Source organism: Vulpes lagopus, chromosome 10 (assembly GCF_018345385.1).
Source record: "Vulpes lagopus strain Blue_001 chromosome 10, ASM1834538v1, whole genome shotgun sequence".
Lineage (NCBI taxonomy): Eukaryota > Metazoa > Chordata > Mammalia > Carnivora > Canidae > Vulpes > Vulpes lagopus.
The window spans coordinates 93321652-93346486 of NC_054833.1; the positions used below are offsets into that span (position 1 = coordinate 93321652).

The window sequence follows — 24835 nt, forward strand, 5'->3', positions numbered from 1 at the left end:
CCCTGAATCCACAAGCAGAAAATGGTTTCCTGATAAACAAAGTTCTGGTTGCAACATGGGGGAATTAGGGTGACTCAGTGAGATTTCTAAGAGAGCCAATGACTGGCCAGCAGCCACCCCTCCGGGGGTCATTGGGCCCCGCAACCTCAAGCCTCGCAGCCAGGCCTCATCAGATAGCCTCTCATCCCAAGCTGTCCCAGGACACTAATGGCCACAGTCCACCCCCCATGGGCCCTGCCTTCATTCCTTCATCTCTGTGCCGAGGATGAGACCCATCCCAGGCTTACGGGGCTTGTCTGAGGAAGCCTGTCACCTGTCAATGGAGCATGGTGGGGAACGCTTGGGAACACCATGCCCCCTGGGTTGGCTGGGGTCTGGGCCCCCCTGAAGCAGACTGATCTGTCCTTGGTTGTTCAACAGGTACCTCTCATGAAGCAACCTCCATGATGACCAAACTAGGCCCCTCCTGTCCCTGCTGTATCCCCTAAGAACCCAGCACAGTTGAGTATGTGTGTGAATGGAAGGATGCACATCCCCATCATGTGTGGCCAACCCAGCTCGGGGTCCAGCACCTTCCAAGATTGTCCTATCCCCACCAACCTCCTCCTCCCTTCACACCCTCTGCACTTTCCTCCATCAGCTCACACAAACCCAAACAGGCTCCCGGACCTCAAAAAAACAACCTAGCATGCCCTGCATTTTCTGCATCCAGAAAATTCTCTGACCTACAAGCCTCTATACCTTTTTGCTGTTGTTTTGGGGATGAGAGAAAAACAAGCAAAAAAAAATCCTTGAATCCTCCCAGCGTGGCACTGTGTTTCAATTCCCCCTTAAAGGACCCAGAATCAGGTAAAAATGATGAAATATTTTACAGTGACTTTAACAAAACACAAAGCACGAATCAGCTTTTTAAAAAGCACTTTATTAAAATAAAGAACAAAAAAGATCAATATACATTTTAAATGGATACAAAAATAAATATTCATTTAGCATATTCAAGATAAATGCTTTACCATTTGTTTGAGCTAGACACCGAAACCCACTGTTCTCCGACATACTTTTAGAAAACAGACCTATTATCCTTGATAATGTGATGCTGGCTTTGTTGGCTAAAGAGGAAAAGCCACTTTTGTTGAATTTCCCTATGTTTGCAGGTGGAATCAAACACTACCCGAGGGGCCCAGGATGATGGAGTCTTGCTACACACGCGACGCCTACATCACCTTCATGAAAGTAGCCATGGGGAAAGGGAACGGGCATTGGATTTGAAATTAGGGACCCATGGTTACTAGGCTGCCAGGCTGGCTAAGTTGGGGCCCACAAACCCCAGCTTCTCTCACATGGCAAAATGAGTGTTGACAGGTAAGGCCCCTTCCTGCCCTTTCACAGTGAGACTGAGCCAGGGTGGCGGCAGCCAGTGATGCTGCTGCTGGGTTATAAAGGAGAAAGAATGGGGCCAAGGCTCTTCTCCCCACCCCACTGAGAATGGAGGGAAAGCCAGCAGGGCCTCCCCTACCCTGCCTGCTGTCCATACTGAAGATGGAGCTGGCTCCTCCCACCCCTGCCACACAGTGGGCACCTGCTGCTGCTCTATGCTCACCCTGGCTGGCCAGCCTCCACCAGTTCCTGCACAGCACACAGGACACACAGCCAGGGAAGGGGCACCCTAATCCCCAACATAGCAAAATACAACTCCCCCCGCCCCCCACCCCAGAAAAAAATGTTCAAATGCTTTTTAATCATGAAAGTGGTTTTAGAGCAGTCATGGAGATGTGTTATATGCACAAGACAAGGTCGGTGGGAAGGCTGACCTGCCCTTGCCATTTTGACATATTTCGGGGTAGTCACTGTATCTTAGTCGCTAGGAAATAACTTGAGTCCCAGCATAGGACCCCTCTGAAGAGAATTCAGTATGACCTGAGGCCATCTGGCACTTCAAGGAGTCCTAGGGAGGGAGAAGACACCATCCCTGCCACTGTCCACCCCAGGACCAGGGTAGTGGTGAGAAGCGCATGCCTCTCATCCACATCCTCCAATCCACCCGAGCCACACCCACCACATGCTCAACACCACCAGCTGGTCTATGGGTTCACTGAATCGAAGGCACAATCTACAATTACTTTTTGCGTTTGTGGTTTATAGCCTGCTCACTTGATAAAAAAAAAAAAAAAAAAAAAAAATTCAAAGCAGTTTACAATAGGACATGTGAAATAGGACAAGTAAAAGTATGAATATTTTTTAAACAGGTCAAAACCATTTAGAAGAAAAGAGCAAAGTATCAGGGATGATTTAATTACAGAAATGAAAAAAAAATTTAGCTATAAGCTTCCTGGCAGTAAGGCCCAGAGGGAAAATTGTCATGGTCGGAAGGTGAGAACACACCAGTTCGTCTGGTGCTGGACACGCCCTCTGGCAACGTGTCCTGGGAGGGACGTACATTCCTCTAACAAGCCTGGCGTTATGCTCTCACTTGCTAAAGAGAGGCTGTTATCTAAGTATTTCTAAAAAATCTTATTAACATGCTTCACAGTAAAGGCACTCCACATCGAATCAAGCATATGAAATCATCTATCTATAGCTCTAACACAAGGTAAAGACAAAAAAGCAGCCTTGTTCTGACAAGCTGATCTGAGATTTCAAATCTTTTTCCCCGGAAGCAGCTATGGGCTAGGAGAATTGAATGCCAAGTCTTTGGAAAGATCATTTATCTCTGAACGCTGAGAGAATCTGGCAACTAATGATAATTAGGGGAAATGCAGGGAAATAAATGTTTGAATCACAGATTATAGTTACAGCATCCAGATCATTTGGTGCAGGTTTCAAAGTAGAAGTGTGACGCGACTGTTTTTAAACGTCAAGTCCTCGGGGAATGCCCTTACTAAATTAAGAGCAGAGTGAAGCATCCCGCCCCAGGTCAGAGGGATCCACATCTTTAAATAATTACAACAGTAATTGTAATAATGAAACATGAGGCATGGGCAGAATGGGGTGCCCAGGAGAGGCTTAAACCGTGATTTGCTGGTTTTCTCTGAAAAAAGGTCTCTGGTGTGAGGCACAGATGTCTGGAAACATCCGGAAGACCTGGTCTGGCTGGGATTCCTCAGGAGGCTGCACCATCGAGCTGGCGCCACAGCTCTTCCCAGCTTCTTCCACCAGCTGCCGGGCGTAGAGCTGCTCGATCTAGATGGAGGGGCACAGTCAGACGTGGAGGTGGGAAGTCCACTGGGACGGTCTCTGACTCTAGCCAGGTCCTCTCATTACCCAGTCCAAAGCTATCATTGAGAACTGCCCCAGGAGTCCCCAGTGAATGAGCCCCAAATAGGCAGGTGCATGGAAAGGGTAAGTGATATTCCTGCAAAGACTCCTATGTACAGTCCCAATGCAGTCCCAAACTGGTAGCAGCCAGTGTCCAGAATTCCACCATTAGAGTGGAACTTCTGGACTAGATTGCGTAGGGCTTGCAAAGCCTTATCTGTCTCTCAGACCTTAAGTCAGTTGAACGTGGCTAGAAAGGTAGAATCTTGCTAGGGGGTTTTGACTTAAAAAAAGGCAAGGAGAGGGATGCCTGGGTGGCTCAGTGGTTGAGCATCTGCCTTCAGTTCAGGGTGTGATCCCATGGTCCGGGGATCGCGTCCCACATCGGGCTCCCTGCAGGGAGCCTGTTTCTCCCGCTGCCTGTGCCTCTGCCCCTCTCTGTGTGTCTCTCATGAATAAATAAATCTTAAAAAAAAAAAAAAAGGCAAGGGGAGAACACATAGATTGTGAGTCCCAGAACATGCTCGGAGGTGGCAAGAATCTACTAGCTCCACTTGAGGTCTCCCCAGGCCTGCCTCGGCCCACAGGTGGAGTCCCCTGCCCCTACTGCCTGTTCTCCAGCCCAGGGATAAGTGGAGTCCCCACATGGGGGCTGGGAGATGCAGCCCGAAGCTGCCCATTCTTACCTGCACCAGAATGAGTTTGGAGCGCAAGGGGGTCATATCTGGAAACTCTTCTCCGAAGCATAGCACCACCCTGCTGTCGGGAAGCCGACTCTGGTGGTTATAGAACTGCTGAAGCTCTGTAAAGACAAGGAAGGGGTGCTGTCTATCTATCCTCTGCCCCAGTGTCTATCTAGCCTCCGCTTCGGGGCTTTCACACCTGAGCTCATGCCACTTGGCCCACCCTCTGCAGGGCTCCTTCTCCAGGGAAGCCACCTGCCTCCCTCGGGAGTTTGCAGGCCGGGTGGCAGGAGACCTGACCCAAGCTGGAGGCCGATGCTGTTACAGGTGGAGGAACAGAGAGCGGACACAGGGTAGGAAAGTGGCCTGCCTGATTGCAGCCACCCTGACCTTCTAGGAGGAACACAGGGCGGGACGCTAATCCTATGTATGCCCCACAGAACAACAGCAGCTCATGCATGCCATTTCTGTGTGCCAGCATCGTCCAAGGACAAGGTACAAGGTCACCATGTCCCAGAATGTGCCACATGGATCCCTGGGGACCTTGTAAGCTGGGGTGGGGCCTCTGCATTTCTAACCAGCTCCCAGGACCTGGGACAGTCCACAAAGGAGCTACAAGGTGCTAGGGTCCTTAATCCTCCCAGCAGGCATGAAGGCAGGGCTCGAAGAAGTTCCCCAGGATGGTTCAGCAAGAATGCACAGCCCAGGACTGGACCCAGGGGGGCACCCCTGCTGTGCCCAGGAAGGGGGCGTGATCGCGAAGGTGCAGGGCAGCAGGTTGCAGCGGTACCGACCTCGGAAGAACTGGCTGGTGTCGAAGACCTTGACCACCTCGTCACGCTCCAGCTTGTTGGGCCTGTCCTTGCACACCACGGCGTTGCCGCTGCAGAACACGCGGCCCTGACACAGCCGCCTGACAAGCACGCCCTGCCGGCTGCTGTGCAGGAGCACGCCGCGCTCCAGGTGCCCGAACAGCTTCCGCGTCACCTGCCGCTGCCGCTCGCTGGGGATGGCGTCCGCTGGTGGGAAGCGCACCAGCTCCAGGCCCTCGGGACTGTACAGCTTGGCACTGGGCAGGCCTGGCTGGCTCAGGGACAGGCGGCAGCCCTCGGGGCAGGTGGTGGTGGTCTGGCCCACCAGCTTGCCCCCGTAGTAGAAGCTGATGACCATCTGGGAGAAAGCTGCAGGAAGGAGGGGCGCAGGTCAGGGGCTGCAGGGAAGGGGCCTCCCCAGCAGGTCTTTTCTTGCTCCCCACCAGTGTGTGGGGGGTGATAACTGCTTGTGTGCCTGGGACCTCATGCACCCCTTCTAGAAATAAAGTTTTTACAAGTATGAATGAATACACAGAAGGGCTACGGAAACCAATGACTCAATATAAAAACCACTATGGTGCTCTCCACTCTCTGGCAAAGGTCACAATGACCCGTACAATTTAGAAGTTAGTGAAATCGCTCCATCTCCCAGCTACTGCGTAATTCTGGTAGACAAGGTCCTATAACACACACACACAGGACACACCGTATACACTGTTTTCCATGCTCTGCAACAATGTGGCCCACTCCCTAACTCGTAACAGACGCAAATGCTAGATCAGGACTCCAGGTTAGGAAATATATAGAGACGCGATCTTTTCTTGACAAATTCACAGTCCCCCTGGGGTTCCTTGGATTTTAAATCATAACTCTCCCCCAAACCCTTCATCTAAACCTGTTCTTGGAAGAGTCTAAAAAATGTTCAAATTAAGCCAGTGTTTCCCTGAATCAGCTACGTTTAGGATTGAGGGCGGGTGGCAGGGACACAACATGAAGTACACGGAAATACTATTATTCCGTTTTCAATATTCTCTCAGGCTCGGGTCACCTCAAGAAGCAGCCTCAGCTTGGTGCTGACGGATCCTTCGCAGCAAACCCTGACCGACTCCTTTTTAAACAAAGGGAGAAAATGGGTCTCTCAGCCTCGGGCAGGTGGTGTCGTCGGACCAGAATTTCTGAACAGTGCTTTGACCTCTAAATTCCTACTTATAGCAAGTGGCACTGGTTCACCTTTTACAGGCATAGATGGTCTCCATTTAAAATAAGTCTTAAAAAGTGACACTTAGTGAAAAGTAGAATGTTAATAGTAGTACAGGTGGTATCAAGATATGAAAACCCACTGCAAAACGTGTGGTTCAAGTGACTGAAGTTTGGGAACCTTTAAGCTAGGGAAGGAATGAAGACAACAGCTAACTTCCAGGACAGTCCCAGCGAAATCTGCATTTTAATATCCTTAAACTATAAGAACTACATGCACTATCAGTGAACTTGGTGAGTTTGGGGCACCTTCTAAGTGTCCTAGATCTGTCCTGGGATGCCCCCTTGGAGCCACACAAACTGTGAGCTGCCCAAATCCATGGTGACCCCTAGAGTTGTGCAGTGCACCACCCACACAACTGTCAGGGGCAGACATATTGGGTGGTCACCTGGGTTAATGCTGCTATGTACCTATAATTCCTCGGACCCTCCCACTCACTGGGCTCTGCTTAAAAATCATTTGCTCAAAGAATAAGACTCCCGCTACCATTCACAGGCTCCACGTTCTTCCATTTGGAGTTAAATGGCATTCTAGAATCACGCAGGGTTGGGAGCTTCAGGTGTTCCGATCTGATTCATGTGACATGTGGGAGGCCCAGGTCGGGTGGGGGGTCACCTGGCTGTAAGTGGCAGCGCCAGCATCTGACCACACGTCTGGTTATGCCCTGTTCACCACCCCGCCCACCATGCCAAGTCTGTATCTGCATCTCCTGATGACACACTCCACTTCCTTCACTCCACAACAATTGCATGAACTTTGTCCCAGATGAAGGAAACACTCTGGATGACTCTGTCACCATTCTGCACCTCCGCTCTGCCACTGCCAAGGCTTTCTTCCTACCACCACCTCTGGGCCAGTGAACTGCTCCCTTGGGAGCGGCAGACAGTGTTCCACAGATGCCTGGGGGAGGCCATCCTGGTGACCCCCAGTGCCACAGGGCAGCTTAGCTTGGGGAAGGTTTGCGCTGGAAGGGCCTGAGTGAGGACCACTGTACCCAAGAGGTAAGCAGCAGAGGCCCACGGAAAAGCCACCACTGAGATCACCATGTAACTCCAGCCAGCCCTTCTGCAAGTCTCAGCAGCCAACTGTGACCTGTCCTGTCCCCCCCCCCCAACAGCCACCTGCCCACCGGGGGATGGCCTCACCACAGTGGCAGCAAAGCAACGATGCCAGGAGCAGAGATGTCCTGACATGGGAGCCCAACTGTGGGACCCGAGGCAAGCAGTTTCATCACTCTGTGCCTCAGTCTTCCCACCAGCAAAGAAGAGAATAGCAGGACCCAACCCCTCAGGTGGCTGAGGACTGCATGAGCTCACGTTTGTGCTTAGCACATGTAAGCACTGCACCAGCAGCTACTACTACATAAATCAGGGTAACAGGACAAGAAGCTAGCTGTGTAGATGAGACTCCTGAAGTTCTACATCCTAATTCCTGGTCTATGCAGCATATACCAGGAGCTGTCCTCACGTGCTGTACCTACCTGCACATTTAATGAGGTAGAGGCTCCTCATTATTATACCCATTTTCCAGGTAAGGAAAAAGGCATAGACAGGTTAAGGCATCTGCTCTGATGGCACAACTGCTAAGTGGGGGAGACCGGACTCACTCGTTTCCCCAGCACGCCCGTTCCACATCTGGGTTCTTTAGCACTGAGCCCCACTGTCTGATTTCAAATGCCGCCTGCCCCCCCAGACATCGTGAACACAGCTGAGAGCGCGCATAGGCAGCCATGGGCACATTTAGATCCACCAGGGCAGTGGGGTATTGTTAATCCAGAGTTATGGTCAACATTTCACTTGGGAAGCTTTCACATAAAGATCAAGACTTCTGATCTCCCCAGGAAGGTGGGGAAACTGAGGCTGGCAGCGTCTGAAGTCCATTGGGCACCAACTAGCACTGAAGAGACCAGGGGCAGGGGCCTTTCCACTTCGCAGAGGAGCCCGGCACTCCCACCACCCTTCACCCGCCTGTTCGCTCATTATCTCGCCCCTGCAGCGCTGAGAACAGGGGACCCCTGCCATCGACTTATTTACACAGGTTGGGGGGGGGGGGGATGACCTAAACAGAAGCACCAAAGTTCACAACTTCTAGAAGAGTGTTGTAGGATTTTCTTTGCATGAAGCAGTGTTGTGGGTTGCTTCACTCACTGTGTGCTTCGACAGCTCTGGAGCAACTGAGCACACTTCCTCCTCACCCAGATGCCTCAGCCCTGCACCCGGCTCCCCACCGAACCCAGAAAGCACTGGTCAGCAGACTCCCCAGGCCACAACCCAGAGCTGACTAGGTCAGAGGCCTGACCCCGTGAGCCAGGGCCTCCCAGAGCGGGGCCGCTGCTGCGTGTGCAGGCTGCAGCCAGGTGCCTGGCTTTGAACCCAGCAACCTGCTCGCTAGCGGGGTGACCCTGACCAGCAATTTTACCTGTAAGCCTAGGTTCCCACATCTGGGAGGTCAGAGTTGTGACAGTCCCCTGCTTGTGGGGCTGCTGTGCAGTGATAGGAGTGCTATGAATAGGAACATCGCTTCTCTGTCATTTTCTTGCCTGGGTGAGAACCTGCCTCCACCACCCCAAATACTTGTTCCATTTGGGCCTCAGTTCAGACACCTGTCTGAGCCCCATTTCCCTCTCTGCACCAAAAGGCCTCTGGTCCCCCAGACCTAATGTTCTGTGGCCCATCCTGATGATTAAGGCTGTTCACTTCTCACAGACCTGCAGCTGTTGGGGAACACACCAGTTTCCTTTGCTCTAAAGACACTGTCAGTGAGCCAGAATGCAAATTCCAGGGGCCACTGGCAGGACGTCTGAGTCCCCAGCATAATGAGACAAAAATGTGTCACAGAGGCCATCTCCACCTATAAGGGACAGAAGCATGGATGGGACAGTCCGAGGCTATATCTTGGCTCTGCAGCCCATAAGCTGTGTGACCCAGGGCTTCTGAGCCTTGAAGTGGGAACAGTAACAGCACTTGTCTATGAGTGATGGAAGGTATAATGAGACGTGGCCATGAAAGTCTCAGCACTGATTCTGGCACCTAGTCAGCATTCAATAATGTCAGCCACCATCATCATCGTCACCATCCTCACCACCACCACCACACCATTATCATCCCCACCCCACCACCACCATCATCACAATCATCATCCTCATCATCACCATTAATTAGTATTATGAACTTGAGTGTGGAAGAGAGTCAAGGAAATGGACGCTGGTGACAGACACTGGTGACATTTGTTGACCAATGACGTCCCTACCAGAAAATTTTAATCACGCTACAGTTAATCCTCACCATACACCAGTGAGGTTCTGAGTAGGTCCATCACTCTGCCTGGGGTCACACAAGAGGGGCAGAGCTGGTGATGAGCTGTCCACATGCTCTTGCTCCTGCATAGTTATGCATAAAGAGCCCTTTGGATCTATTTGTTGGTCCAATCTGAGAAGAGCCTCAAGAAGGCTAGGCCCTTGCTTTCTCCAACAGAGGAGGAGGACTTGGGGTCCTGACTTTTGACACTAGATCGGCTCGTCCTGGACCCTTGCAAACCCACTGCAGGTCCTTTGAGCTCTGCCTTGGAGAGTGCCCATGCCCCACTCTGCCAACCCACCCAGAACACCTCCGTACCTGAATGGTGCGCATCATAGGCAGTGTACCCCGTCACTAGTGGGAGGCCTGCCAGAGAAAGAGAAGAGCAAATTCAGACGCAGTCGTGTTGGGGGGTGAGGGGAGGAGAACTGGCTCAAATGCTCCCTTCTCCAGAAGTTTCTTTAAAAGCCACAGGCTTCTGCGGACTTTGGGATTTCCCACCCCCCAGCACGGTAACCTATGTTTCATAAACCAGACCTCAACTCAACCAGCAAAGAGGAGGAGGAAGCGTCCTTTGTGCTGTGGGATTTCTGACCAAGTGTCAGTGTGACGCTCTCAGCCCACATCTCCTCCCACCCCAAGGCCTGCTCTAGAAATACTACTAGGCTGCGTGCCCACCAGCCAGGCCCCATCTGCAGGAGGGGCCCTGGGGCCCTGAGCTCACTTTCCTTGAGGGGCCATCACAGTGCAGGGAGAGGGGACTCTCCTGGGGCCCTGGACACAAACCTGCCCCCCCATAGCCTGGTGACCTTTGAAGCCAGTTGGGCCACAGTCACCTCCGAATCTCCTGCAGAGTAACAGTAGCAGAAAGAGGCTGAGAGAGCAAACACAGAAACCCGCACTCATGGAGGAGGGTCACATAGTGGAAAGTGAGCGGGTGTGAGGGAGATGGCATCAGAAGCTAAGTGATGCATGAATGCCTCATTCAGGCCCGTGACCCCTTGGGACAAGTCCTGGTGTTCCCATGAGTGGGCTGAGTCTCAAATCATGTACACAACCTCCCTCCATGGGATTCACATCCAGGGCTCCAAGTGAGTGGCTGCACCGACCTGGCCCTGGGCTCCCCTCGGCTCTGAGGGTCCCTAATGATCTAAGAGAGTAGCTGGCAGGCCCGTGTGGTGAGGTCAAGTGCAGCTGAGAGCCCCTTCTCCCCTCTGGCCTAGGTAGGGCTTGCCACAGCCACAGGAGCATGGGGGCAAGCAGACCGCTCCTAGGGGAAGGGTCTATGGGCCTTCCTAAGAGGCAGTGGTGATGGCAACCAGGGGTACCTCTCTGGGCTCAGTTACCTTCAATAAAATAGGGATCACGTAGTACCATGGCCCTATCTGCCCCCGGCTGCCTGAAGGCAGAAAGGAGTGAACACTGTAAACCACTCAAATAAGCCCCAGTCTCCCCCCACCCCATGTGGGAAGGGGGGGCGGCTCCTGAACTCCCATCCTTACCTGCACTGGGCTGCTGCACCCACCAGTCTGAGAGGAGCTGGTTCCTGCAGGCCTCCGGCGGGGAAGGGCTCCTTTTGACCACCCCCATGTAATCGTCCACAGAGGGCTGCAGAACAGGGGCGAGACAGAGGAGCACTGTGGTCACTGCACTTCCAGGGTGGGACTCTGGGGTTGGCTTAGACTTAACCAGAGCCATACAGTCCCCTTTATCCCACGACAAAAGAAAAATATTACTTTGCATCTTGAAAGATCCAAGACAAATCCAGCAGGCTTAGCGATCAAGCCATGTGCCTGAATTACAAGCCTCCGCAGGACCCCTAGAAAGCTTATGGCCTTTCTGTGAAACCACCTGTTGCAAAACAGAATGGCCAGGTCAACCAGCTGCCCCGATGTCCTGGAAAAGCAGACAGGTTCTGGGACACCCATGAACAGTGGCACTGGACAAACTCTGCCATGACTTTGCGAGTCCTGCTTAACACTCCACCTCTGGACTTTCAACCTCTGACCCATTCCTTAATGGATGCTGATAAATCTGATCAGCAAACATTTTGAAATCTGCTTTTCTTGGGATCCCGTTGTGCCAACCCAACCACCTCACTCTCTTAGCCGAGTCAGCAAAAAAAAGCCTTCTACAGAAAATGGGACGTTGCTGGAGACATGAAGCCAGGAATTCACTTGGTCTGCTGCCAGAGACCACCCAGAAACTCAACATCTGCCATCCGCAGAAGCCTCAGGCCGCTTAGGGTAGGCTGCATGTTGTTATCTGCATTCACTGACATCCCAGCTACTCCTAAAAATTCTGCTATCGCCATGTGAGTATTAGGAAGAACTTCTATAGCGCCTATACCACCTTTTATAAGAACCGTGTGGGATTATTTTAGCTATGAAATGTACACCTGGTAATACCCATAAAAACAGAGGGAAGAGGCTGATGTTAACAGAAAAGGGTACCTGTATAGCTAAAACCGGTAACCAAAAACCCACGTGTTTTGCCTTAAGGAGACCCCATTAAGTCTTTACTTATAGCCTATTAACTATGAGTTTACATACAATTCTAATGAGTGTGATTACAGGCCTTTCCAATCCGACAAGGCCTACCAGCTGCAGATTGTAAGACAGGCAGCTCACCTGCAGTGAGAACTAGCACCATCAATTATCCAAGTCATACAGACAATCCCAAACTGCAAGGCAAGTTTACATTTATTCACTGTGGCCTGCCTAAGAAGCCAAGTGAATACATGATGCATTTTTTATGACTGCCATTCAAAAAGTTTAAAATAGGACACATTTACAGCTGGAGCAAATGTCAGCGGCACAGAACAAGTTGCTCAGCCCGACCCTTGGGATGAAGTTGGGGAATGAGGTGAAGGGGCTGGCCAGACGGTGGAGGCCAGACTCACCTTCCATCCCAGGAGTGGAGAGATGCTTCCCGAGAGAGCCAATGGGCTCTGGATGCCCTGCCAGGGCAGGAGAGATGCCGTCCCTCACCGAAACCCACATGGCTTCTGCAGCCAGGGCTGGACCTTACCTCCTTGATGAGCTCATCGATTTCAGAACGACCACACTCCATCTCAGTGATCTCGCTCACACAGCCAGGAGTCGCCATGCCTAATTTGCCTGTGAAAAATTGGACAGACACATGACAAATGGCCCTGTGGCATCACAGCCATCATCGAAGCCATAATCAGTGTTTTGGGGGTTTTGTTTGTTTTAATGCTGAGTTGAAAGAAATAGAAGAAAGAAAGAAAGAAAAGAAAGAAAGAAAGGAGAGGAGAGGAGAGGAGAGGAGAGGAGAGGAGAGGAGAGGAGAGGAAAGAAAGGAAAGGAAAGGAAAGAAAGGAAAGGAAAGGAAAGGAAAGGAAAGGAAAGGAAAGAGAGAAGGGAGGAGGGAGAGAAGGGAGGAGGGAGAGAGAGAGAGAGAGAGAGAAAGAAAGAAAGAAAGAAAGAAAGAAAGAAAGAAAGAAAGAAAGAAAGAAAGAAAAAGAAAGAAAAGTCAGTGAGTGTCTTCCCTGGTTTGGAAAAGGCCTAGACATTTTTTCCCATGCTGCTTCAGTTGTCTGATCGGCAAAGTCAGAGGGAGAAGTCGGTTTTGTTGCTTCTAACTCAGAGGACAAGGATGGTGGTGTGGCCAGGGCCCCATTTGCTGAGATGGAAAATGAGTTCCTATCAGACATGCTTCACACCAGGCATTCACCACCCATATGGGTTACATTTACAAGCCAGGCTGTTTGAAGATACTCAAAGATTTCCTGGCAAAATGTGTGTGCAGATTGGAGTCATTTTTTAAAGTTAATTGACAGGAAATGTCTCTGTGGCCTTTCCAAATATACAGCGTGCATCTGAGTGCACACACCAGGCACACGCGCACAGCGCACCAGGATAACAGGCTCCGTCAGGCATGGCCTACAGGCACACAGTGGCCCACAGCAAGCACCCCACACCAGGCTTGTGTGCCCCCCATGCATCACCCCCAGGCCAGAGATCCGCCTTATCAAGGGATCAGTGTGCCAGGTTTTGTAACTAACACACACCTAACCAACCCATTGTTCCATCCTGACTGAATCTTGATTCTACTTTGACAGACTCGAGAATTCGCTAGAAGCTGCTGGTGGGGGAAGTAAGGGGTAGAGGGGGCACCCCCAGTGTAGCTTGCAAACCACTCAACTACAGAGCAGAGTGGGTCCATTTAGACATTATGCAAATGCAGCGTCCCTCTGCCGCCTGAGAACCTGCTGCTTCTCTAACATCCATCCTGGCAGGTGATGCTGGCCGCACCCCATGCTATAAACAAGCTGGGCTCACCTGCCAGTTCAGGCTTGGCCGATCCTGGGGGTGGGGGACGAAGAGAAACTTCTCCATTCCCTCAAATCACAAGTCATTTAGTGTTGATGAAATATTATCCAGGACTTGGAGGGAGGACGGAGAGATGCCCCTGCTCCCCTGCCCCCACAGAGCATTGCCTATGAGACCTCCCTGTCAAGGTCACCTGATTGTCCAGGGGAAGGTCAGTTTGTTTGACTCACTACTGACTACCTGGGTTTCAGGGTTCCACTAAGTCAGGTGCTGATTTACACACAATGAAACTACAGAAAACCAGCACCTCAGAAACACCCCCCCCTCCCGAACTATAGTGGCTCGCCAGGGTGGGATGCCCATAGGCTGGGCCCATGGATGGTACATCACCCAAGCCACATCCTTGGCCACAAAATCTCTGTCCTTCCGGGGAGGAAGAGCTAAGGGATTCTGAATCACGCTCACTACAGATTTGGAAGAGTCACAATTTTAGCTTTTTTTTTTTTTAATTCTCAGTCAACCTTTTTAACCTTCGCCCAGTAGGAAGAGCTCAAATTCAGATTGTCTGCACAGCACCAGAGTCTGGGGGCTCTGCCTCTCTCAGGCACCCTGGGCTACTAAAAAGCTTGGGAGAAGAAAGTAATTAGGCTGTCATGGTCTGGTTGCTACATCTCATGGCTAATCAATGTGTCTGAAGAATGTTCTAAACCAGGGAAGGTCACGAGCTGTCGTGTCAGGGCCACTCTGCAAAGGGTTCTGGAGCCCGACCTGAGCCCACTGCCTCCTGGCTGAGGTTCAATGTCTGACCAGGGTGTGGAAGCTGGGCAGTGGCTCGTGAGGCAGGAGCCTCCTGCTTTAATCCCTTCACAACTGCTATCGGGATTCTGGAGCTAGAACACCCATGCAAATCATCACATCCCAGAGCTCCCGAGTAGAGATCAGGATCTAACCATGTGCTGAGGCATGTCTGCTCCCTGGCAATGAAGCCAACGGTGCCACCATCCCCAAACGTGTTCAAGACCTTCACCCTCAATCCTTATCACCAATCCATCGACCCACTGACTTTTTGTCCCCTATACCATCCCCTAGCCCCCTCTGGGAAGCACTAGGAAACAAGGAATTCCTCATCCATCCACCCTGCCCAGGATGCTTGCTCCTGCTGACAGTGCCATCGTGCCTGGGGGCGGGGGGGGGGGGGCCGGTTCCACAATGGGCTCCCGGTCTGATGGCAGGGAGGGTGAGCAGCAGGAGGCCACCCTTGAACCACCCCTCCCCATCCTTTCCTCCACAGGCATAGCCTCTCTGTCCACTGGGAGCAGCCACCTGGCCAGCGGACAGCGGCTGAGGTCAGGGCAAAGAGCTCTCAAGATCTGCTTATGCAGAGGAGAGGACGGGCCTTCCACCCCAGACCCAGGCTCTCTGGTGGGGGGCTGCAGGCTGGCCAGCCTCTGCTGGGCTCAGCGCCTGCCATGGATAATTACATTTTTGCTCCTCCTCGGGGACAATCCGGTAAACTTTGTATGGCTCAGAGATGTCCAGCTGGGACCGGTCTGTCACTTCCTCAAAATCTGGGCTCTTGTTCAAAGCACAGCGTAGCCTTGTCTTCCAAGTGGCTGGTTCAGCTTTGTCTCCTTCCTTAAATTTCCCTTTGAAAACTGCCCAGGCCTGAGGAAAAGAAAGGAACACATGAGATAGGCAGCCGCCCTGCCCAACCACAGATGGCCACGGCCATGGTCAGGACCGGCACATGCTCACAGTCCTGACAGTCGTCTCTGGGCATTGGCTCTCATTCCAGGACTTGCAGGGCTCAAACACCTCAGTCTTGAGAAGACCTAGGCCAGAAGGCCCACTGCCCCTGCCTGCCCCAGGTCATCCAGCTGAGCCAGAATCCAGCCCCTGCCCCTGGCTCCTCCACACACACATGTCTAGGATCTGCCCCCTGTGGAGCCCATGGACCCGAGGGCCAGGAGGAGCCTGAGGCCAGTTAGTATAAAGAGGAAGTCGCACATGGTTTCAACTACAGTGTTCAAAATAAAGAACAATTTGTTGCTTTTTCAAATCAACCCCTAGCTAAAATTTAGCATGAAAAGGGAACAGTTGCAAGAAGTCTGACTGTGGTCATCCAGGCCCTGCTACTTTTAATAGACATTGTGTTTTGCATTTTGGCTTGTATTCGAACCTTCCCTGCCCCACTGCCAGGGCCCTGTTTGAAAGACAACGAAATGTTTTCTGCCTCTCTCGGTTTTGCACAGCTGTTCTTGACCTCTCCAAACCTCACAGTCTCAACAAGGACCAGACATTCAAAGCTGGAAACCTATAAAAGCCACAATGCAGAATGGGGCAGAACTTAAAAAAAAGAAAAAAAAAAAAAAAAAAAAAGAAAGAAAAGAAAAAAGCAGACAAACACATGAATGGGCATAGTTTCAAGATTTCAAAATTGGAATCCAGACACACCAATGGAGGGGGGCACGGGGGCTTAGTGCTGTCAGGTTAAAACTTTGGGTAGCAGACAAAATCAGAGCCACCTGGTAGCCAACGCTAATACAAGGGCTGGAGGATTCGAATCCTCAGCACCACTCAGGAAGACGCAAGTCTTCCCAAGGTGACCCAGTCCAGAGTTCCACTGCAGCCAGTGTCCTGGAGCTCAAAGCCTGCACCAGTGCCCCAAGAGCTCGAGAAACACAGATCCTTGGGCCCCAAGCCCTGAGATTCTCATCCGTAAGCATGGGTTAGATCTGGGAAACTATCCTCAGCCAGCATCCCTGGGACTGGTGGGCGACCAGGGAGCCATACTTGCAGGAACTCCATGACACCCCAGCTCCATCTCTCACGGTCCAGGCCTCCTTTCCCACACATCCCCTCTGTGGGGGAATGTTCCTGTTGGTGCACAGAAGCATCACCCCCTTCTTTGACACAGACACAAACCTCCCTCTGAGGTAAAGGGCTTCCAGTCCCTGCCAGTCTTTAACTGCAGCACTTTAACTGCATCGCAGACCATGTGTGCATTTATTTTTTTCAAGGAAGGCAAACCACATTCACACTGAACACTAATTTCAAAGTTCTGTTATGTTAAATCAGTTTCTCTAGCTCAGAACTACTGATACCAGGGGTTGGATCATACCTTGGGGTGAAGCCATCCTGTGTGCGGTTGAATGTCTAAGAGTATCCCTGGCACACGAGATGCCGGTTGTGGCAATCAAAAATGTCTCCAGGCATTGCCAAGTGCACCCTGAGGAGGCAAACTTGCAACACACTCCTCCACACCACCCCACTTGGCAAACCACTGGGTAATAACCCACATTACAAGTGGGCCTTGAAGACCTTAGGTTCAGAGGCAATGTTAGGATCAGCTGGGCCTACTGCCCTGTCCTCCATCAGGGGCTCACACTCACCCATGAAGAAAGCCAGGACGCCACAGAGCAAAGCGGGGACCCTGTGGTTGGGAGGTGCCGAGGGTCAGCATCAGGTACCTTGCTTCCAGCACTGCCCTAGGCCCTTTCAGGGGCTCTCTAGCTGGCTCTAAAATATCAGCTTAGCTGCATGATCTGTCAAGATGCTTCTCAAGCTAACACCAGAGGGAGCGGAGTGATCCCAGAGTCCACCACTGCTGGCCAGTCTCCACCCTGCCCTGGCACTCAGCAGCCAGCAATAAACCTGTGGCCATGGATGACGCCTGACCGAACGTTATTGTCTCATCTCGTGTTTTAAAAATCAAATGTGGAGCACCAGGGTGGCTCAGTGGTTGAGCATCTGCCTTTGGCTCAGGTTGTGATCCCAGAATCCCAGAATCCCAGAATCCCAGGATCGAGTTCTGCATTGGAGCCTGCTTCTCCCTCTGCCTGTGTCTCTGTCCCTCTCTTTGTCTCTCATGAATAAATAAATAAAATCTTAAAAAAAAAATCAAATGCTTTTTTTTTTTTTCCTCAAAGGCCTACTGAATTTGAAATACCTGTACTACTAAGTAAGTTGTAGTTCATTTAGGCCCATCACAATGCTGGTCAACGGGAGATATGACCATCGGCTTTATGAAAAGGATGTAAAGTACTTTTTTAAAAACAAGTACGAGTAGGTATGAGGGCCTCCGTATACTCAGGGATGGTACAAAATGAGCTCAGTCTTTTTCAATCCCCTGTCTCCGGCTTACACAGTGAGGCTGGCCACACAATCACACCTGCAGACGGTGAAGAATCCTCTGGTATTAATGGCTTCTTACGCTCCACTAAATTTTCTTAACTCACTGATTTTTGAAAGGTTTTCTTTGGCCCAAACTAAAGGTTCTCTACTTAACCAGAAAACCCATAAGCTGGCTCCATCCACCCAAGGCCTGACTGTGGGCTCTTGCCCCAGCAAAGGTGCGTCTGGGCATCGCAGGGATCCACCCTCAGAGGATAGCAGCCAGCTGGCAAGACTCTGAGGAGCGCCACGTGGGTTCTTCCCCCATTTCTCACCAGTGTGCCACCCTCCCCGTGGCCACCAGCCCTGGGGGGCGCCCACATCTCCCTCCCACCCCGCTCCTGCTGAGATTGTGGGCTCCTTTCAGATTGCCACACTGAGCGACTGCGTAATGAACGGAAGCATTGGGAATCTTGCACATTTTTCTCAACACTGTTGAAACGGCCATGGAGAGCGTTGCATAAGACGTATAAATCTGGGGCTGGCTTTATTTCATTACCCCTACAGCCTAAGTTGAAACAGGGAGCAGGGTGAAAGGAGAAGCCTTGCATGGCCACCAGGAGCCACAGGCAGGGACAGGCCACCTACTGGCCCAGCCTCTATCCCCTCCTGGAGGTTTCATTGATGGTCACTCACAAACCGAGCCCTCAGCACCCCACACATCTGCTTATGTCCATTCATCCTGATCATCATCATCAGCAACCCAAGAGATTCTCAGTGAGGAAGGGGCAAAAACTACCGGCTTGAGGGCAGGCGTGCTGCCAAGCACGCTGCAGATCCCAGGATGGCCCCATAAGAAGGAACTACCTGGCCCTAGGTGTCAGTGATGCCAGGGCTGAGGAGCTCGGGCTCGTAGCCATCTATCACCTAGAATTCCCAGTGGACCCTGTGGACCTTGGGCACTGCTCAAATTTAGCTGGAGTCTTTCCCAAGAGAGGTTCATACTGATGCCAAAGGCAAAATGCCTCTACAAAAGAGGCATCCACAGCATCACCAAGAATGATAAAGGAGCAAACAGTAACACTGCAAATCCTGGCAGGACCCAGGCTCTGGACCTGATGAGAAGAAATCTGCTGGACACTCGGGCTACACAGGGCCCCATGAAGGTGAGTGAGTACAAACTGTCTACATGTGTCCACTCTCCAGGGAGAGAGCTGGTAACTGACCAAAGAGTTCTGTGACCCCGGATCAGAGATGTAACAGAATTGTAACAGAAACGTGGAGCCCACTGCAAATGCCACACAGAGACCCGAAGGGCCAAAACACCTCTGAAGCCAGCTGTGACCTACTTGTGCTCCACTCTGGGGCCAAGGCATGATCTTCCAAAATTTTTGTTCATTTGGATCAGAGGATTGTCATCCTCAGTCATCCAGTGCTGCTTGGGGTCCTGCACACCTGTGCTCCCTCCCTCACCACAGTCTGGGGGCCAGTGCCCTCCCTTCTACAACTCAGCCTGCCCCGCCCTCCCTCATCCTCACCCACTCTCCCCTCCCTGGACCCTGAATGCCTGCAGAACTAGAGGGGTTCTGAGCCACCTGTGGTGCATCTGTTTGCCATCACAGAAGCCGGGGCTCACCATGACCCAGGGATCCAAATCACCCCAGGTGGGGGAGCTGCATTCCTGGAGCCTCAGAGAAGCCCGCAGGTGACAATAATCCACAGGGGACTCTGACAACCCAGCTGGGCTGCCCTCGCTCCTGCTCCTCTGCCTGAATGTTGGTGGAATGGTAAGAAACCTCTGCTGGTTGGCACTTAGGGTTGGGAGCATGGGCTCATGGTGGGGCTACCTGGCTCCACTGCCCAAGAGCTGTGAGATCTCGGACAAGCCCCTTGTCCCTGGTGCCTGGACAGGAAAAGAACAGCACCTACTGTAGAGGAGCATGCAAGAGGAGAAACAAACATGTGGGTCAGGCCTGGCACACAGTGAGCTCTCTTGCTCAGAGCTGCTGGTAAACAGCAAGCCTCTCCATGCTTGGGCACTTCTTATTCTCAGGGGAAGGAAGACTATTCTTAGACCTCTGCTGCAGGTTCAGGACACCCCACATGACCCGGCCCCGGAAGCAATGACAGATGGTGTCTCTCTTGTCTGAGCTGACGCTATATTGCCAGGCAGAAGTAATAACTTTGAAAGTACAAAGACTTATTATGCCCTTCCTAGAATTCGTAATGGAATTTAGATGGTAACCCGGGGAGGGTAAAGGTCTGGGTCTCAGGGCCTTGCATGAGTCCTCTCTCTCCCTGACTGTCAGCCTCATGCAAAAGAAAGGGTAGGTGGGGAAGGGCCCTGGATACCCCCCCGCCGGGGAAAGGCCAACGACAGCCAACTGACCTCAAAGGGGTTCAGTCACACAACAGGTGTGTGGAGACACACTCAGCACTCAATCTATGTTTCTTTAACAAAATTAGATGGCTTTTCAAGCAAAGGAGAAAGATGTCACTCAACGCCTCCGTGGGCCCGAAGGGAAGACAGCAAGTGCTGGTGATGTGGGATAGGAGTTCCAGTCTGTACCTTAAAAATGGATGCATCCACTTCCTGGTTATAATCTTGCTTGCCAGCATGTTTCCAAGGGATCCTGAACATGCTCTTCTCATCATTTTCCCAAATCAGCCCCGGGTACATGTTGCTGTCAATCTGCTCAATCAACCACTGCCGAAGCCGCCGGCCACCGTTCCGGTCACACATCCTTGGAAAGAAAAAAACACGTTCTGTGAAATTACAAATATCATCTCATTAATCACAGCACCCCATGTACTTGGGAGTCCAGAATTGCTGACAGCATGATCAGAGGGCTGCAACACAGGTGCTAGCCTAGGGGGAAATCCACAGACCCCAGGACCCTGAGCCACCTGCCGTGGGAAGAGCATGCTTCCCTGGGCCCTCTCAGTCCTGAAAACTGAGACTTTGTGGGGCACCAGGAGACTCCTGGTGCAGCTGCCCTGCACCATATACCCACCTGTCCTAAGGTTCTGGCTGGTTCTGCTTCCACCTTTCGCCCCTTGCTCCATTCCGGACAAACACAGCCACGTCTAAGAGCACCATTCCATTTTTAGCATGACGTGGGGAATAATCACTTTTATTTAATTTCCATGTCCTTTAATAAGCAGCTCATCACTCTCAGAGCCAACTCTATCACTTGATGCCCAGTCTGACCCGTGTCTATTGGCAAATAGGACATCTGTGTGCTCCAAAAAAGGAGATCCTCAAAGATAGCCCTTCTAGATTATTCCTTCAAAGCTGGGTTAATGATAAGAGCAAGAGTTTGTGATTGAGACAGAGCTAGAGTCCCCTTGAGACCCACCATCTCCCAGCTGGGTGACCCTGAATCATGATTTAACCTTGGGAGTGCCAGCCAGGGGGACTGAAGCCCTAGAGTAACTATCAGTACTGGGCATCCTTGTGGTGAAGGTTCAGAGGATGCATATGAAGCACCTGGGGCCATGCCTGGACCTGAAAAGATTCTAACAGATGCTATTGCCCCAACTTTCTTGCTCAGGAACCCTTACAACCAATTGGAACAAAAAGGAAGATCAACTGGGGCCATAGGACAAAGCAAAGTCAGCTGGGCTAGACTCTTCCAGAAGGCACCAGGATTTGGGGACCTCACCAGGGTACCCAAAGACATCCTCTAGAAGAACACTGTTGCCAGAAGAGGCAGCTTTCCCAATAGCAAAGAGAAAAAGAATAATCATGCCGTATCGACTCACAGCCCACATTTACAAGAACAGGGGTGGAAATCCCCTAGACAGTTGGACAGACGCCCACCAAAAAAAAAAAAAAAAAAAAAAAAATTCTATTCTTCTGATTAAAGTGTGACCTCTTTGGGCAAGCAGGTGTGAAATAATCAGTAGTGACAAGACATAATGTCCCCAAGAATATGGTCACATCCAGAGCCATGCTGGTCCATGAAGCAAGAAGTACAGGATTTGGAAACCAGCCTCCCTACAGGTGTGGGATTGGAAAGGGGGCCCAGGTCCTGGGGAGAAGGAGAGTCCCAAATGCCAAATGTGCCTTTTCCATGCCCACAAGTGGACGTAAATGGGGTGAAGCAGGTGGTGGAATAGGAATTGGACTTGGATTTGGAAAATGCAGACCCAGCAAAGGCTTTTCTCCAGCTAGGCCTTGGGAAAACCACCTGAACCTCTCTGAGGCTCTCCTCCCCTGCAAAGTGAATGCACCTCAAGCATCCCAGAATTCCAAAACAGCCCCTTATGCTTATATAAGTACAGATTTAGGAGGGCAGAGCCTGGGTGGCTCAGCCAGTTGTGTGTCTGCCTTTGGCTAAAGTCGTGATCCCAGGGTCCCGGGTGGATCTCCATGTTGGGCTCCCTGCCCAGTGGGGAGCCTGCTTCTCCCTCTCCTCCCTACTCATGCTCTGTCACTATCTCTGCCTCTCTCTCTCTCAAATAAACAAATAAAATCTTCATTAAAAAAAAAAAAAAAGATTTAGGAGGAACACCTGGTGAGAGAAAGGAAACATGCCCCAGAAGATAACCTAGCACAGTACTGATTCCTGCAGGCCTTCTTGGAGGAAAGACAGAAGAATCTCGCCTCCCTTGAGGAGTGAGCTGTGTGCAGGAGGAGGGTGAGAGGGGCCAGAACACAACAGAAGCGGTGGTATCTGCGGATCTGTCAATTCAATGAAATGTGCCCACTTATTAGGACTTTAGTCACCCTCTTAGCACGAGGTTTATAAACCAGAGTCCGCACTCCGGGAGCCTCCTGAAAATAAAAAGCAAGATTTTGTTTGTATGGGCGTTTTTCTAGAAAGTGGGTCAACACCTTCTTATCAAGATTTCTAAGGCACTCATGACCCCCAGAATTGTTAAGGACAACTGTCTTGGTGATTTATAAGGACAGGAAAAGAGAAAAGAGAGAGGGCATGGATAGGAAGAGTGAATCACAGAATAGGAAAACTGGACAATACTTTAGAAACCATCTAATCCAGCCTGCCTGCTCACAGGAGGAAACACTGAAGCCCAGAAGGGCACCCTGACCCCCAGGCACCCTAGCAGACTCTTATTTTGCTTGCTCTGCAGAGAAAAGCCAAGGTCATGTTACAAGATCTAAGCACATGGCCAGTCCCACCTGAATTTTCATGGAGAGCACCTCTAAGATTCTAAGTGGCAATACAAGCCTAAGATTCTAGCTCCATGACCCACACTGACTTAGTGACCGCTAACCCATTAATCCCGTCAAATGTCAAGCCAGAAAAAAATTCATAAGCCTGGTCACATGTTTATAACTTCCTCTTCCTTGATTTTTAGATAATCATTCTCTTTAAGGGCCAAGTCCTATCTGGAGCTAATCTGCATCCCAATAAATGCGTCCCAGGAATCAGCTTCCCAGGCGGGAGGTGATAAAAAACTGCCCTGCCCCCACCCAAGCCGGATTCCAGGATGTGCCTAGGAGGTGCAAGACTCACCTCCCACACCTCTCAGGGCCCGAGGTGGGGCGGGGAGGTATTTGCCTGGTGGCCACACAGCCCCATGTCCTCCACCCCTAAACCAAAAGCATCAAAGTTATTTGTCACTTTGGCCTTAGTCTTTCTGAAATGACTGAACCACTCTCAATTCTTTTCTTGGAAGAGCCTCCCATAATCTCAAAGGGCATGCTCAGAACCTTCATTTCAGGACCAGCTCCTAACTCGGGTTTAAAAGAAAGAAAGAAAGAAAGAAAAAAAAAGTATGTTACATCCCCCTACAGGTTGAAAGGGCAGTTTAAATTCTGGAACATTCAGCCTCCAGTCTCTCCATCCAGCAAGCACTCCACAGCCCTGGGGTGAGCAACATACCTCAACCGGGAAAGTCTCCCCTTTGCCTCGGGGCGCATTTTACGCCCAAATGCCTTTTAGCTGTGAGCCCTGCAGGGCTAGGGCTCTCTGGGCAGGGACCCCTGGGGTCGGACGGGTGCGGAGGGCGCCCCGCTGCGCCAGCTGGCTCACCACCCCGGGGGTCACTGGGCGCTTCCCAAGCGCTCCTCCGGGCAGCAGGACTTGGGCGGGACCGGAGGGCAGGTCTTGCAGTAAAGAGGTCGGTCCTCCCCCTCCTGAGAAAGGCCATCCTAGGGCTTCCACGCAAGCCAGACTTTTAAGAAAAATGGGATTTTGGAGGGGCAAGCATCAGCCGCCGGGGGACCCGCCGCCCGCGCTCCGCGCCTGGCCTGCGGGCCTGGGCTCGGGAGGGAGAGCCGGGACCAGGAGGCCGGAGCCCGCCGCCTACCTGCCGCCGCGCGCCCAGCCCGCCGCCCGCCTTCGGCGCCGCCGCCCGGTTCCCACGCTCCCGCCGCCGCGCTCCGGGGATGCGGCCGTGGCTGGGGCGCCGGCGCGGGTCTAGGGCGGGGGCGGGCCCGGCGCGCGGAGCGGCGGCCGCGCGGGCCAATGGGCGCGGGCGACGCGCCGCGGCCGGCCAATCAGCGCGGGCGCCCCGCCAGCGCCCCCCAATGGGGGCGGCCGGCCCGGCCGGCCTTCTTCGAAGCGCTCGTCTTTCCGAGAAATCAGTTTGCGCAGAGGCGGTGGCTGACGGTCCGGGTGTCCTTCCGGGGTCTGCGTCGGGGGTCCCGGGGGCGGCGCGGGGCGGGGGTGTCCGCAGAAATTCCCGAGGGGCCGCGGGGGCGTTCCTGCGGCGGGGCCCGCGGGCGGGGCGCGGGGTGCGAGTCCGATGGCGGCAGACGAGGTGCTGCCGGCCCGACGGCGGAGGTCGGGGCGCAGACCCCACACCCAGGGCTCCGGGGTGGGTGGAGGTGGAGAGCGGTGGAAGTCACGGAGCGGGTGGCGGCGAGGTCAGGGCTGCAGACGGCCTGGGGTCCCTGCACCGTGGCCCCCAGCAGGCCCGGTCAGGGGTCAGGCCCTCTCGGTGAGCGCCCCGAGTTCCTGGAGCGCAGGGGAGGCATCCCCCCCCACACACACACCCGGAGGAGAGGAAGACCCTGGTCACGTGTGCACACCTGCCGCGGCTACTTACAGACCTGACCTGGTCCTAGGGCGCCAGTCACTGCCCACTGACCCTGAGTGTAGAGGAAAGAAAAGAACGAAAGAAAGAAAGCCCAGATGTTTAAAAAAAGTAT

General features: G+C 52.3%; 1 protein-coding gene across 3 annotated transcripts; it reads right to left on the bottom strand.

The window, feature by feature from the left end:
* Positions 1–906: 906 nt before the first annotated feature.
* On the bottom strand, positions 907–24086 carry IRF8 (interferon regulatory factor 8). Of its 3 annotated transcripts, none has more exons than XM_041771896.1 (9): positions 23992–24086; positions 20282–20456; positions 15081–15264; positions 12335–12423; positions 10807–10912; positions 9623–9670; positions 4733–5119; positions 3942–4057; positions 907–3180 (listed from the first exon to the last, which is right to left on the bottom strand). In XM_041771896.1, the coding sequence occupies exons 2-9, from the start codon at positions 20453–20455 to the stop codon at positions 3004–3006; spliced, it is 1281 nt and encodes a 426-aa protein (XP_041627830.1). In that variant the 5' UTR covers position 20456; positions 23992–24086; the 3' UTR covers positions 907–3003. The 3 variants fall into 3 exon arrangements, with proteins under 3 accessions (XP_041627830.1, XP_041627829.1, XP_041627831.1); XM_041771895.1 differs by lacking the exon at positions 23992–24086 and adding an exon at positions 23565–23716; XM_041771897.1 differs by lacking the exon at positions 23992–24086 and adding an exon at positions 20727–20878.
* Positions 24087–24835: the final 749 nt, after the last annotated feature.

Excerpts from the sequence above, each read along its gene's own strand:
- IRF8 (XM_041771895.1), bottom strand. The coding sequence starts at position 23,602 with ATGCGCCCCGAGGCAAAGGGGAGACTTTCCCGGTTGAG. Across the intron at positions 20,457-23,564 it reads GGGAGACTTTCCCGGTTGAG|GATGTGTGACCGGAACGGTG; the intron begins GTATGTTGCTCA and ends TTTCTTTCCAAG. Across the intron at positions 4,058-4,732 it reads CACCAGCCAGTTCTTCCGAG|AGCTTCAGCAGTTCTATAAC; the intron begins GTCGGTACCGCT and ends TTGTCTTTACAG.